General features: G+C 39.4%; 2 protein-coding genes across 3 annotated transcripts in view; both read right to left on the minus strand.

The window, feature by feature from the left end:
• Positions 1–834: 834 nt before the first annotated feature.
• timm21 (translocase of inner mitochondrial membrane 21) lies at positions 835–3,148 on the minus strand. The gene is made up of 6 exons (XM_062379766.1): positions 2,599–3,148; positions 2,048–2,110; positions 1,699–1,796; positions 1,518–1,591; positions 1,215–1,320; positions 835–1,049 (listed from the first exon to the last, which is right to left on the minus strand). The coding sequence occupies exons 1-6, from the start codon at positions 2,900–2,902 to the stop codon at positions 957–959; spliced, it is 738 nt and encodes a 245-aa protein (XP_062235750.1). The 5' UTR covers positions 2,903–3,148; the 3' UTR covers positions 835–956.
• Positions 3,149–4,284: 1,136 nt separating this feature from the next.
• The window catches only part of neto1l (neuropilin (NRP) and tolloid (TLL)-like 1, like), a 65,589-nt gene continuing 54,545 nt past the window's right edge, over positions 4,285–15,328 (minus strand). The window contains exons 9-12 of one of the 2 annotated variants that reach the window (XM_062379767.1): positions 12,413–12,526; positions 8,440–9,061; positions 7,506–7,580; positions 4,285–4,516 (exon numbers count right to left, since the gene is read on the minus strand). In XM_062379767.1, coding sequence (XP_062235751.1) covers positions 7,520–7,580; positions 8,440–9,061; positions 12,413–12,526 — 797 coding nt within the window. In that variant the 3' untranslated portion in view covers positions 4,285–4,516; positions 7,506–7,519. Of the gene's footprint in view, positions 4,517–5,791; positions 6,513–7,505; positions 7,581–8,439; positions 9,062–12,412; positions 12,527–15,328 lie in introns of those variants that run through there. The other variant, XM_062379768.1, reaches the window with a different exon arrangement.

Here is a 15,328-nt window from a genome sequence, read left to right on the forward strand (position 1 = left end):
AGAAACACACACATATATATATAACATGAACACGGTATTCAAAGAATTCAAAGAATACCGTGTTCATGTTATATATATATGTCTTTACTCAAATTGAGTCTGAGGAAGTCTGTCTCCTCTGTAAAATCTTTCAATATCTATTGAAGAATCATCAAAACATCCATTAAAATGAGTAGAAACATATAAGTGAGTGAGAAATGAGGAAACAATCATCATAGGTCATACCAGGTTGTTCCGTCTCTCAATTCTATGCCTCCATCTAGTGGACAAAGCTCCAGAGAGCAGTCTAACAGTTCAGAGAAACTGCAGAATAATGCAAAATAAATAAATGATGAAATAAACAATTGTGAATGTCTTAACAGAGCAGACGAATCAGAATAAAGAGCACGTCTATTTGACTGTGTTAATTTCAAAGCAAAAACAAATGTATATGCAATATCAAAAAATTATTTAACTCCTTGTATTTTTAACTCTTCTATTAAATTAGCCTCCAAAGGTCCAACTTAAACCAAACGTACTATTTGATACAGACAAAAGACCAATCAGACAGTCAGAAAAATATAAGCACACATTGTATTTGTGTCTCTGTGAAAAGAAGAACCTTTTTATTACAATTTAAAATCATTTTGATTACATGTTACTTAACAATTCATTCGTCTAATAGTCAAAATAAAATACAAAACAAGAAAATATTGTTTTTGGGGTATTCTTTTAAATTACATTAACACAAAAGAGCCAACATCATGTTAAATTGGTCAAGACACTTTGCTTAGCAAAGCTCTTCATCAAATTCAAACCAGTAGATTGTTGCAACAAAGTTTCAATCAACTACGATTGTTGACACAAGGCGTTTTATTCATGAATCACAGTTTACACTCATAGCTATTTGTCCAATAACACAAACCTGCTTTAGAAACACATTATCCACATTTATTCAGCGAGTTCCACATCTTCTCTTATCGGTTATCTTCCACAATGATCGACCGTCTTGGGTAGGTGTCCACTTCCACAAATATGTATCGAAACTCGTATTTTCCTGTTTCATTGTTCTGTAAAATGACAGCAAGTTATAAGTCCGTTGAATTTTAACCTTCACTTTAAATGTATCATTTTTAGGTATCATAGTTAAACAAGAACTGTACTGCTTTTACTGTCCTCTATGTCACATGTATTTCGAAAGATGATTTCAAACAGTGAATTAAAATAATACCAACCTCTTTTGACTCTGAATGTACAGTTCCTTTGAGTCCTGGTTCAATGCCTTCGATGTAAAACTTAAGTTGCAGATGCTTCAGTCCGTCCTTCAGGTACTCTGTGTGACTGAGATGGAAACAAACACACACATCTGAGATAATACCTTGGTACTACCACTACACAGATGTTTACATAAGGGCTGTACAACTTATTTAAAAATGAAAAACCAAAACATAGGAGGGATTGTTATTCACTGACATATTAAAACACACCCAATAGTAAGACTAATCAACCCATTGTTGAAAAATCTATTCAATTCCTACCGGACTTGCTGTCTCCTTCCTCGACGTGTGGTCTCACCATAACATTTGATTGGCTCCCCGAATGCTCCGATCACCTACACAAGCAACAAGCAGGTAAATAAATCCATGCATACAGTGAAGTGATGACCAGTTTAGAAGTCTGATACTGTTTGACCTAAGCAGTCCGTGATCTCATTCTTACCTCAGGGTGTGACTTGACTTTGTCAAAGGCTTTCCCATAGATTTTATTTGGACTGGAGGAAGAAAACAGCTCCTGGAACACCACAAATAAGAGGCCACCTGAGACACACACACACACACACACAGACACACACACACACACACACACACACACACACACACACACACACACACACACACACACACACACACACACACACACACACACACACACACACACACACACACACACACACACACACACACACACACACACACACACACACACACACACAGGACAAAACATTTCAACTTTATAAATCTGTTTCTGATGAAAATTAGATGGAAACATTTAATAATGTTACATTAACCTGTCACTCCAAGTCCTATTAGTACAACAATCAAGTAGGTGAAGTCTCTGCCAGCCTCCTTCACTGTAAAAGATTGGAGATGGAAATGGTTACAACTGTGGCCATGATAACAATGATAATAAAAATAACAACAACAACGGCTAAATATCGTTACTAATTTTTTAGATAAAACATTTTCATATCAGTTCATATCTCTAATTATCATGTTTAATGTTAAATGAATGTAATATTATATTATATCACATGCAATTAGATTATGTTATTATAACACTTTTCTGATTTGTTTTTTAATGAAACTTAGCAAACTCGTTTACGTGAATTACCGCCCCCTACAGGCGGTAGTATCGCGTTACTAACAGGTGCTGTTAAAACACTGGCATCTGTATTTCCAAGTTGTATAAATAATAAAGTTAACTGTGATTCAATTAATATTCAAACATCACAACCCTTCACTCACAATAGACGTTTCAACATGTGAAACCAGTTGATCATTTTAAAAACGATAGTTAAGGCACCGAGGACACGTGTCTGTCTCTGAGGGTCTTGTTTACCTTTCTGTGCGCCTGAAGGCGTCTGGCTCTGAAACCTGGACACAGATCTTTCCCTGTCCTCGGGGCTGCTCCGGTTTCTGGCCGGGACGTCAACATAGAGACTCCGCCGGGAGAGGCAGCATAGAGCGGGCAGAGCGGGCGGAGCAGCCCCGGCTCGGCTGTGGAGGCTCGGGGTCCACACGGTCCGGTGGGTGTGGACGAACAAGCTGACCTGCGTGAGTTTACACGCGTGCACCGTGTAGTGATGCGTGGCCGAGGACTGGAACCCCCGATGCAGGGCTCTCAGTATCTGTGTGTAAGCCATGATTGTCCTTCCAATGTAATCAGTGCAACCAGCTAGCAACTTCTGGTGCTATATTATTTAACAGCGTGACAGCAAGCTAAAGCTAAAGCTTAAGCTAAGGAAGTAACCTAACGCAGCCAATATGGATGTAATGTTATTATAGAGATCAACATATAAACATCTACTACTAACCTACTCGAATACTGTACATGATCCTGTGGCACAGGGGTGGTGTGTGTCAAACCAATCCTGGCGCATAGTTGTGTCGTCACACATCGTCCAGAGGATTCATGGGATATTGAGTTTGTATGAGGAACAGAAGCTGCCACACCCCCTCACAGACAAAAAGCTGTGAACACCTGTTTACAGCCTGGAGAGGGTTCGATATTTATTGTGTTAAAGGGGGAAATATGTCTCAGCTGTAGATTGTTCTTAAAGATAGGCTCATTCTCCCCCTGGTGGCTAGCTGCAGTAGTCATAATACCAAGTTCCATTATACCCAAGACACACTGATTTGATCCACTGTATACAAAATATACATTATAGCATATTTAGATGCTGGGATATTCACGTTTTATGAACTTTCAAACTAAAGTTCCAAACATAATTCAGAATTCTGGTGAAAAAACACAATCTTTTATTCTGTTGTATGATGAGCTAAACGCAGTCACATTTACAATAAGTACAGCTAAAAGAATATCCTAATCTATTCTAATATTTGTCTAAAAATACTGGAATCGACCTGTGTCATAATAGGTCTTAACCATGTATTGTTCAATAGCTGAAATTCCCTAAAAAGGTTCTACCAGGCTGGAAAAACCTATACATTTCCAATAAAGAACAAAATTGGAAAAAAGTCAGGACCGGTAAAATAACTCATCACAATAAAATCAGTAAACAATAGTTTATTGAAAACGTTCTGTGTTATTAAATAAATCAGCAATGTTTTTTTTTTAATTGACGAAGACAGAAACATAAATTAGGAATGCTCAGATATCAGTAAAGATGGAATAAATGAAGGTTAGTTGATGGGTCAGTAGTCATTGATCAAAGATTCACATCACTTTATTTAATACATCCTGTTCTTTTCTCTTCTTCTTCTTCTTCACAGGGCTTTAAGTTATTAGTTAAAAACAACCTGATACTCTACTAGAAAGGCATGACATCGACATAAGATCAAATAGAACTCAAACTCAGCAGTGGAAATATGCAGTTTCATATTTTAATGCTTACATGAATATGATCTAAAAAAAACCTGATTGTGTTGTTCTTCCTCCACGCACAGTTTTACATTAAAGGTTCTCGATTTCTCAGAAAAAAACAAAACAACTTTCAGACACGTATCTGAAAGGATCAGTGTTCCATGGCTCGTCATTGTGGAGCACAGGTCGGGGGGGGGGGGGGGGGGGTAAGCACCTCAGCGGTCCAAAGCAAAGACATAAAACCCGATGCATACTAGCACAATCCTTTTTTTTTTTCTTTCTTTAAAATTAAATTTTCTCATCACAACACTCTACATTGGTAAGGTTGCTCGCTGCAACAGTTCGCTCGAGATGCATAAAGGTGAGAAACCTTAGCTCCGAATGCAGTCAAACCTGGCAAGATGCAGCGGAATGATGCATCTGTCTGATGTATCTGCAGAGAAATGAAAACACTATTACTCGAGGTCTCTCCCGGGCGCCACACGTTTCTCATCCGCCGCCTCGGCCGCTTCGCATCGTTTCGGCTCAGACTTAATTACCGAGGTGTCTTCCTCCATCTACGTGGTGGCGGGTGATTTGTGTGTTTGTTTGTAAGAGAGTGAAAAACGGTGCCAGAGAAAGAGGAGTAAATGTACGTGTGCAAAATATTTTTTTTTTAACAGTTTCTTCTTTTTCGTAAGAGACGTGTTGACGCAGCTGTGAACCAGACACAACACAGAGAACCACAAAGTTTGTGTAGAAAAGAAAAGAACGATTTTTATTCAGAATCTGCAGGAACAAGAGTCCGTGTACGATCGTGGGTTAATGGAAGGAAAACAAAGTGGAATGGGTGGACGTAAAGAAAGTATACTTTACACTGAATACAGAAAATAACGTGCACATAATGGAAAATACAACATTTACACAGTGAGAAGAAAAAGAGCAGGTACTTTGACAATGACAGCAGAAGAAAAAGAAATGTGTCATATGCATGTGTGAATGAATCACATGTTTTTATGTCACTCTGTTCAAAGCTGATCTACTTTTCTAACTTTTCACAAAATGCAGTTTGTTTTTTAAAACTTTTCCTTCCTACAAAACCAGCCTCCAAACATTGAGTATTAATTGAAAAATAGAGCTAATTCTTCCCCTTTGCAGTAAATATATGGCGTTAAGATCATCAGGACATACAGAAAATGTAATTTAACTTGTCTCAGTAACCTGGGATTATTTAATTTGACTAGGATTAAATGTATTGTCCTGTATCATGACCCTCATCCTTTTGGTTTGGTTCTGTTCTTCCTCTAAAGCAAATCAGCCACAATAATTAGACCAACATCTGAGGAAAGCCTGACTGGGAGACTTGGATGGCGTGTTGCTGACAGTTTGAGGACACGCTAATGGGACAGTGAAACTTCTGACCAAAAGCCAATAACACAGAGGAAAAAGATGAAGCTTTATTGTTATTTATTTTTTTACAAAGCATCAATAAAATCAGCCCTGAAAGATAGTTTGAGTACCTGTAAAAAGTCTGCCCTAGTATAAAAGTCTGTTTCAATACAAAGATATTAAGCTCTAACAGTAGAAGAGTTAGATGACAAAGGAAATAACAAAAATCTGTTCTTTGCCAAAATGAAGCTGCTGTCAGAGAGTTAGTCAACATACTAAAAGGGAATTTGAATTAAAATGAAAACAATGATATTTATTTGCTCAATTAGCTTATTGATTTAGCAAAGCGACTGCATGCAATGTAATTAATACATTTTTTAAGACGCTTTATTTTAACCACTTCTAATGCCCATATGATTTTAGTATTAGAGGATGGGGGCCTTTCATATGTTATTCTTAGTATGTTATTGTTTAAATGGATATAAAAGAGGCATGCACAAGCCGTCCAACTGGACCTCACATAATTATTCAAATTAAACAGCTTCTGGTTATTCAAATAAAATTAAAATCTAATTAGGTTAGTCATTTATTTAGTTTAACTCCAATTTTCTCTTATGATGTAAATCTTCCCTCTATAATTTGCTATCAAAATCAAAACATGTATGCTACTCATTTGAAAAAGACATGCATCGAAATGATGTTGAAGATGTTTAACCACATTAACTTTGCTATCAGCGAGGACGATGACAGATATGATCCTGACTAACGTCCCAAATTTAAATGTCAATAATCACGTTCATTGTAAAGGTCCATATTGTACCAGCAGCACAAAAGAATCTGGACTGCCTACAGTTTGTAGAGCACAGAGCTGAGTTTAACATTGTCGTAACTGTCCTTTGTGTTGGTCTTTGCACATGGACACACATTCAGTCGTCACAGTGTCCCTTCATCTTCATCATCACCATCAGCATCATCATGCTGGTGTAAATCTCCTCTCCGCTCTTTCATATGTCAGTGACGCCCGTTCGTATTGATCCAGGATCTCACTATTCTCAAGAAGTCTACATGATGGAGACAACGCAACATAATGTAGAACATAAGCAGACATACCAGACACAGACACACACACACACACGTACACACACACACACACACACACACACACACACAACAGGACAGCACACGAAAAAACAGAAAATGGGTAGCACCTCATGTGACTGCTCCACCATATGCAGACATTAAGTTTTCTTAATTAAACTTTAAGTAGCTCTTTATACTAAAGAGCTACTTATCAATTCATATTCATGCAACATTTTTTATATTATTTTATCAAGTCGTGCTAACAACAACCTCAGCAAAGCACAATTGTGGAGCGTGCACGTGAAATGTTACACACAAGCGCAAATATTATGCTTCACAATTAACCAAAAACTAAAATCAAACACTAAAAGTGGCATAAATCATGCAGAGATACAGAGAAGGTCTGGATACGTGTGTGATTAGTACAGATTTGTAAACTACAAAGAGATTAATGAGATATTTAAATGATCTCAGTGTGCTTTTTTTTCAATGTGTGCAAAAAATCAATCCCACTGGTATATTGCCATGAAAACACCTGGGATCATGTTTTCTTTCAAATTTGTGCTTTTACTTTTACATTTTTCGAAATGAATGATTTGCTGTCTGGGATAAAAAAAGAGGTTAGACACATTCATTGATTGAACAGCTTCAATTAAAGGTCAAACAAAGGTCCATGCTGATGAGATATCCACTGAGTGATAAAAATGTATGTCCTCGGGCAAAGAGGACATACAGTGTAAACTGGAGCATCACAAAGACGTCAAACAAACTCACTAGGAGGACAAGATGGCTGCAAGCAAGAAAACCATCTTGGTTGGGAATAAAACAATAAAAAAAACATTTAAATAAAATATAAACTTGTGCAAATAATCACAGAAAAAGGAAAAGAAAATACAGAAAGTATATATTGACTGGGTAAATGATGACTACACAACAACATATAGAGATGTTGATTTTTTGATAAGGGTGCTTACCTTGAGATTGTCTCTTAGACCCTAGTTGTGTTGTACTCTGATTCATGTTTGCTCAAAGAGCCAATGAGGCAGAACCTGAAATGTCATGGCTCTTTCATTTAATATCAAATTTTGCATAGAGAGGTCAGAAACTCATATTGTGCTACACAACAGCAATACACTTCATTAGGGCTCGGTTAGGTTTCATGGGAGCCTCGCATGCAGATAAACAGTCAAGAACACTCGCATAGAAAAGGGCATGCAGGAGAAAGTTGCAAAGTGTTTTCTCCTTCACATTGGGTTTTTGTACACAGTTACTTTTCAAGCAGTGCACTTACAAAGTAAATTACTTTTTTCTAAATAGGAAAATCCCTCATGCCAAATTGTGATGCTATATATATAATGTAATGTAATGTAATGTAATGTAATGTAATATAAGTGTTATATTTTCAGAAAAAATATGAATGCATGTTGTGTGATAATTTGCATTCATGTCAGTGAAATTTGTAATTTCTATGACTTACAGGCACCGATTCAAGCCCTTGTGTTTAACAGTCAAAATTTGACTTATTATATCTCTTAAATTGAGGTTTGTATTTTATAGCTTTCGGACAAACCTCAAAGTAGAGTGGAGTTTTATGAATATAACTTATAAATCCCTGTTTTTAAGGAAAGCTAACAGGGAGTGCTTGACATGTTCAAGGAGGAGCATGCAATAGGTAGTGTTATTTAGCCCTTTGTGGAAAAAATTGAAAATTGAAAGGGGACAAATAACAGGGATTAATGCAAACAGAGAAGCTTATCCTAATTCTACAAAAGCAATGAGAGGAAGAGGGAGAAAGCTAAAGTAATGAAAACAAAATAAATGTAGTTTATCCAACATTCATTTCAAACACCCCCATAGTTAACTATTCTGTTGTTGTTCTTCCCTCATCAGAAATCTATGGATACTGACCGCTGTACTGCCTTTTCGTGGCGTGAAAGCCGGTGGCTGGTGGTGGGAACTTCTTCCATGTCATCATCCAGGTCACATCCATTGTCCGCCGCCTCCTGTGAGTAGCTGTGCTTCATGACCAAGATGCTCCTGCGGTTTGACGTGGCCGGCAGCAATGGCCGCACTGCCATGGGCGGCTGTGGAAGGTCCGTGAGCAGGGTGCCTCCGTCTCGGCCGCTCAAGTTCCCGCGGCTTCCTCGTCCGCTCAGTGACAGCTGGGATAAGTGGGCGGAGCCGGGGTTGGAGGCGGACCCACAGTGGTGGTCGTGGATGCAGCGTGAGGAGGCACGGCGAAGGGCGTGGTAGTTCTCAAAGTCTTCCGCCAGGTCGACTAAGTCTGCCGATGCCGCTGCGGCTGCGGTGGCACTCCGTAATGTACACAGCTCGTAGTGAGGCGGCTCAAACACCTCCTGGAACATGGTGGGGTCAAAGTCCTCACGCCGCAGGATGTACTTCTTACGGGGCTGCTTGATCTGGACAATGACGGAGACGATGAGGAGGATGAGGACGATGCAGCAGGTGACACCGATGATGGTCCCGTTTGTGTTGTTCAGGTTGTCGAGGATGTTGGCTTTCCTTTTCTCTGTACAGTTTTAGAGAGAGAGAGCAGGGCGGAGACAGAACACATGAGAATATTACCTATATGCCCCATAGCATAGCTGAAAAACTTGAACAGATTACCAATTGTTTGCCCAGTTACTGACCATTAGTATTTCCTTGGTTACCAACTAAGACTAGGTATGGTCCTATTTCTGCAAGTTTATGAAGTGCGCACGGGGCTCTAGTAAGTTAAATACTCTGTATATAAAGAGTTTAGATTAGGGGTCTTCAACGTTTTTCAGGCAAAGGACCCCCAAACTGGTGGAGAGATGGAGCAGGGACCCCCTACTATATATTGTATAAAATTGTTTTTTATATTAAACTGGGCCTAGTGCGATATATAAACATAGCTACCCTGTTATTGCGCAATCAATACTAAGCTATTCAAATATAACACGGGTGCATATTTTCATGTTTTTAATTTAAACATGTGCAAGGTACAGGTAGGCTTGCATACAACACTGAGCTTTTAAAGTAATTCACAGATTCATGTTTTATTTTTATTAAACACATGTAGAAGAGACAGTGAATCCTCAAGCCATCTGTGGATGCCACACATACTCCCACATCAGTGAGATGTCGGACCCTGATGGGTAGCACACAACTTATTCACACAAACCTTGGACAGATGGAGGTTGTCAGACAGAGGGTCAAATCAGCCTCTCAATATGTTGGATGAATGTTAATGTGTATTTAAAGACATTTAAATTTGTGGAAAAAATTGGTTAGAAAATAAATAAAAAATTATAAAAAATATAAAAAATTGTCTAATCAACAAAACATTTAACGACCCCCCTGCAGTATCTCCGTGGACCCCCTAGGGGTCGCGGACCCCCTGTTGAAGGCCTCTGGTTTAGATGATGGGATATTTTTTTCATTTTCTCAAAACCAAAAATGCATGAGTTCAATGAGATGATTAAACTGTGTGTCTATCACTGCTAATGTAAGGGATGGTACCATGCTAGGTCAAACAAATACCTTAAGTAGTAAACAATCAAAGCATTACCTCCAAGGATGGGGGAATTTGATCTTACTTTATTTTATGGGGTTGTGTTGAAAAATAAACCCTGTTCACAACCAGCACAGTACCTGTGTTGTACTTCTTAACTGTGTGGAAGAAACAGAACCTATAGCTCACATGTAAAGATATCTCCCTACAGCCCGAACCTGTCATGTCCAAGGTTAAGGCTGTTACTTTTATCAGGTATCAAGCAGAACAAGAAGGTTGTATAAATCACAGCTGTGCTCTCTTTATCACACGGGAAACTACACAGAGGAGCACAAACTAACAGAGACAGCACAAGGACTTGTAAGGACACGTGGGGCTAATCTGTGGGGAGACGTGTGACATTTTAATACTGGATGAACTTGTAGCACAGCGACAGTAAATGGATACATTCAGAGGCGTAAAGCAGAAAGGAATAAAGCCTGACATTTTACCACTAATGAGGACAAATGTGGGCCATGTGGTGAACCTATGCATTACTTGAGCAGGGTAAACCGCTGAGGAACATGGCCGCCTCCTTGCTGAGTTGCAGGATCTACTTAATTGATGCGATTTGTCATTGGTTTGGCTTACAGAGAGAGATAGTTACAGAATATACAGAATACACAGACATCATCTCCGTACAACTGTTTTCTTTGATTCAAAGGCATGAGGGGAACGCTGAGGCTGAAGTTTACTGTGGGAAAGTAGATTGAGACTTCATGCAAGGTCAGACAGTTGGTGTTTTGTGAGTTTGACAAGAGCTAATTTTAACCATACGTTAATGATGATCAAAATCACGTATTTAATTGATGTGGGAGTTGGGATGCATGAGGGATCAGGGGAGCTGCAGTATAGATCTCATCTTATATGTATTGGAATGAGGTGATGGGTCGGTAAAGGTCAAGGACTAGAAAACTGGTTAATTGGAAATATATAGTAGCTCATCCCAAGAGTCTTGACATATTGGATTAGAATCATAAATGTCGATGCTGCAAAAAGGAAAAATCTCAAATCAGAGGTGCAGATTATCCAGCTGCCAGCATTATCTCTCTAACACAGAGATTTGACTTGGGTGTGCGACCCGCTTACATTAACGTAATTTCAGCAAAGCTTGTATCCGACCAAGGGAATAATGCCATTCACAATCGATTAATTAGTGTAAAATCTCGCCTGGCTTTAACCCTTCTGTACCGGTTTATTCTGCTAGTGCAGGAGCACACTGCTGATGATTGCACAATGTGCCAGTACTGTATAAAGGTATGGATCCACTAGCTTTAAAATTCTGTGTGTATGAGAAGAATTTGATAGTATCACACACTCAGGAAGTTCACAGAACCTCGCTCAGCTTGAGCCACCTTCAAAGAACAAAAACAAAGACATGGGAGCAGTTCTTATACATCAACCTGGACCCAGATGAATTGAGTTTGTGATGAGCTTCATGAAGCCAGTTTGAGTTTTATAACTTGTTCATCTTCGTTATATATAAACTAGAATGACTGCTCTGTGGTTTGTTTGGTGCTGGTCTCATTGAATCAGCAGTGACTACAGATTTTCTAAAGTACACCCAGTTTAAACCAAAGACTATATACAAGGAGATGATATATTCTATATTCAGAAATGAAGGCCAAATATCTCAAACACTAACGCTGCCATATTTTGCATGTACAGCCAGAGTCCTCTGACTCTGACTTTTTAGAGAGGTCCATCTTCCATCTACTAACATGGAGGAGGTGGGGTTCATGGCCTCTACAGTAGCTGATATAGCTTTGGCTTCAGTGCTGGGGAGCAGAGTTGTGTCGTCCATCTTTAAATGCAGCCTGTGGTTCAAGTTCTAACGCTCTGCCACTGTCCATGGTGCTGAAACGTTCAAAAGTACTGGATGTCTCAACTCTGATACTTCCAACTGTACTCTTACGAGTAGTACACTATGAACATGAATATTCTCTGGCATAGAATTTCTACAGGACAATATCTACTGGCTGCTTTGCTCCTGATTTACATATTTTACACATTATGTGTCCTCTTTTCTCAGCCCCATTTTCAAAAGAAAAAAGAAAATGTTGCTGCATAGCCAAGTTGGCAACTGCTGAGGGTGATGAGTGTCATGAGTAGCATTTCAAACTTGACTATTATGAGTGCACCATCTGGGCAGGGATAATGCTCTGCATATTGTTATAACTGTCAGTGTGCACACCTTTAAGCACTCCAGATAGCAAGTGTAAGAATGGGATGATTGATACATAGCAGAAGTCTCTTCCCAGGGTGCTGCAACTTTCTCTCAAACCCTTAAAACAATTGGTTCATGTGAGACAAAAGGGTCAAATGAGCTGAAATGTAAAATCTCACCTTTACACTGGTTCTCATCCCAGGGGTAGACACAGTTCTGCATGCCGTTACACACCAGTGTGCTGTTTATGCACATGTTGCTGTGACAGAAGAAGGCATCAGCATCACAAGGAGCTGGAAAAGAAGAAAGCAAATCAACGCGATAGTCCTGAAAGCTTATTATGTATTGATTACCAGGTAAAGAAGCCATAAAAACCGTTTGGCAAAAACTGCTCAACTACTTTTTAGTGAATATCCCTTGGAGCACTAGTTGAATATGAAGTACAGCTGTAGAGAAGTTCCAGTGTGCCAGATTTTGACGAAATAAATTTGAATGGGAATTACTCAAATCAGACCTGTTCCCCATGAACCCATCTGTTCTTCATGAATTTTCATCCTCAAGCCCCTCTTCAAACATTTGCAGAGGCAACTCGAGGATGTGACTGAATTCCTTGGAAAATGTGTGTGTGTGTGTGTGTGTGTGTGTTATTGTGGCATTTGCAGAGATTGCAATGACATTTCAGAATCATCCGCACAAATAACAAACCCACAACAAATCCTTCCTATTTATGCGAGATGATGTTTATTTGTCCTCGGTGCGCAGCCCTTGTCGGCACGTAACCAGGTAATAAACATGAGCATGTCCTCAAACACACCATCCATCATGACACCTGCCCTTGCCATGAGGCCTGTTGGAGACATAAAGCTGCCATTGTCTCCGCCTCCGTGAGTCACACATCAGCAGAACATGGTCGTAAAAATCGGAGTGATAATGTTTCGGGCTCCATCATCATATGGCAACATAATAATTTAGACCCAAGGTGCCCTTTCCTCTCAGCAACCAATCAGATAAATGCATAAACCACCTGATCGGTCAATTCATAGAGTAGCACCCCCCTGTTAATCTCAGTAGAGCATTGTGAGTGAACCATAGGGTAAAATAGCTTGTCCCATTAACTCTACAGCGTCATTTCACAGGTAGCGGTCATGTTTGTGTCTACATTTTTCAGTTTTTCTCAAATAAGAATATAAATGTGGATTCATGAGGGGACTGTTGGGCCTTTCTAGTTATAGGATTTATAAAGCTGGAATTACTGCTTTGAAATATTCAGTTCTACTGCAGTAGTGATAACATGACAGTCTTGGATGCATATATTTGCAGAAACTGAATTTTTTCGTTCTGGTTATATTTATCTTTAAAGTTTGCTAAATTGAATTGCAAGTGAACCTTTTCTTTTCCTTTCTTCTTTCCTTCTATCTATATTCGTTAAAATAATAATTGTAATAGGGGAAAAAGCAACATTTTTAATGTGAAGCTGATTGGGGGAGGAGGAGGTAATTGCAATTGGGTTAGGAACAGTAGCATGAAGTAGAAATTGTGTTTAGTGCTGTATTTAAGCAAATTTATTTAGCCAGATTCCACCACTGCAGATGTATAGAATAAACAACGTACCATTGGCCCAGGGGGGTAAGTATGAAACCACCTCCAATTTGCACATTTGCCAAGAGTTACCAGTTTTGCCACTGACATGAATGTAATGGATAACTCTATCCTGTTGATAGTTGTTTGATACTGGAGGAGACGTCCTCTCCCCTCTCACTCTCTTTCTATTAATCTCTCTCTCTCTCTCTCTTTATCTCCCGCTCTCCCCTCTCTCCTGCACAGCACTGGCACTGTGCACTAAAGCAGCTTGCCAGAGGTATGGCAGAGCTGGGGACTATCTGACAGTGTTACCACCGTGATGTATGGCTGTTTTCAGCCCAGCACTCATCCCAAGTGAATAATAACACACCAAATTAGAGTGACTTATCTCTATCTCCCTCTGTGTCCCATCCTGGGACTTTGCCAGAATTTCTTGGGCTATATGAGCGCTCGCTGTGCGTTCTGATACTCCTCTTCTCATTTTCTCGCCACTATCACAGTTTTTTCATCTTTTCATCCTCTGTTTTTTTCTTTTTCTACAGGATATGCCAAAAACTGCAACATTTGTTTGCTCACAACCACCAGAGGGAGCTCACTGCTTCTCATTCTGCAGTGATACACCCCCCCCCCTCCTCTGAACACCACAGGGTGAGACCCGACGTTACAAAGAGCGTGATCCACACTAATCTCCTGCAAAATTAATTTCAAGACTTTGTAATAAAAGTGCCCTTTTGCCCGCACAGAGACATTCACAGTCACTGCTGGCAGCACAAATTAACTCCTTAATGAGTGGCTGATGAAAATAGTCTCAGTGTCTCTGCAGAGCGGAGGGGAGGGGGGGGGGGGGCTTCTGCAGTGAAGCGCTGGAAGCTTCACATGGGTATAATGAATTTTTCTACTCAAATAATCACCATAGATTTGTTTTGTGTTATTGTTTTGTAGCCGTGCAGTTAGACTATTTCTACTCTGATGTCATCAATATAGTTTTCTGCGAGCACTGTAATCTCTCATTTCATCTACATGATATGTTTTTGGTTTTCTTGCCAACATTGATCTCCCTTCATCTGTCACCAGTGAAATATACTGTAGAATGGATTTAAAGATTATTTTATTTGTTTTTACAGCACAGCATGGACCAGCACCCGCTTATATCTCAAATCTCCATAGACCTTCAATATCCACACGCCCCAGAGGGGAGTGAGCCTTTTACTTGCTTCCATGTATTTGCACCTTTAAATTAACCACCTTTTTCACAACTGTCTCATAAAGGCAATTAATCATTAATATTAAATTAAGATTGTCTGCTAGTGTGACTTACTTATATCTCCATCCATCCATCCATCCATTAGCCCAGCGCTTATCTGAGAGGTGGGGTGGACCTTGGAAAGATCTTACTCAGCATTTTTAAAATCTTAAATTCTATTTTTTTATTAATTGTGTTACAATCTTCTGTTGACTAATAACTAGTTCACATTATACTTCTCCATCCTAACGCAACCAAGATAACAGGTGTG

This window comes from Platichthys flesus, chromosome 21 (assembly GCF_949316205.1).
Source record: "Platichthys flesus chromosome 21, fPlaFle2.1, whole genome shotgun sequence".
Lineage (NCBI taxonomy): Eukaryota > Metazoa > Chordata > Actinopteri > Pleuronectiformes > Pleuronectidae > Platichthys > Platichthys flesus.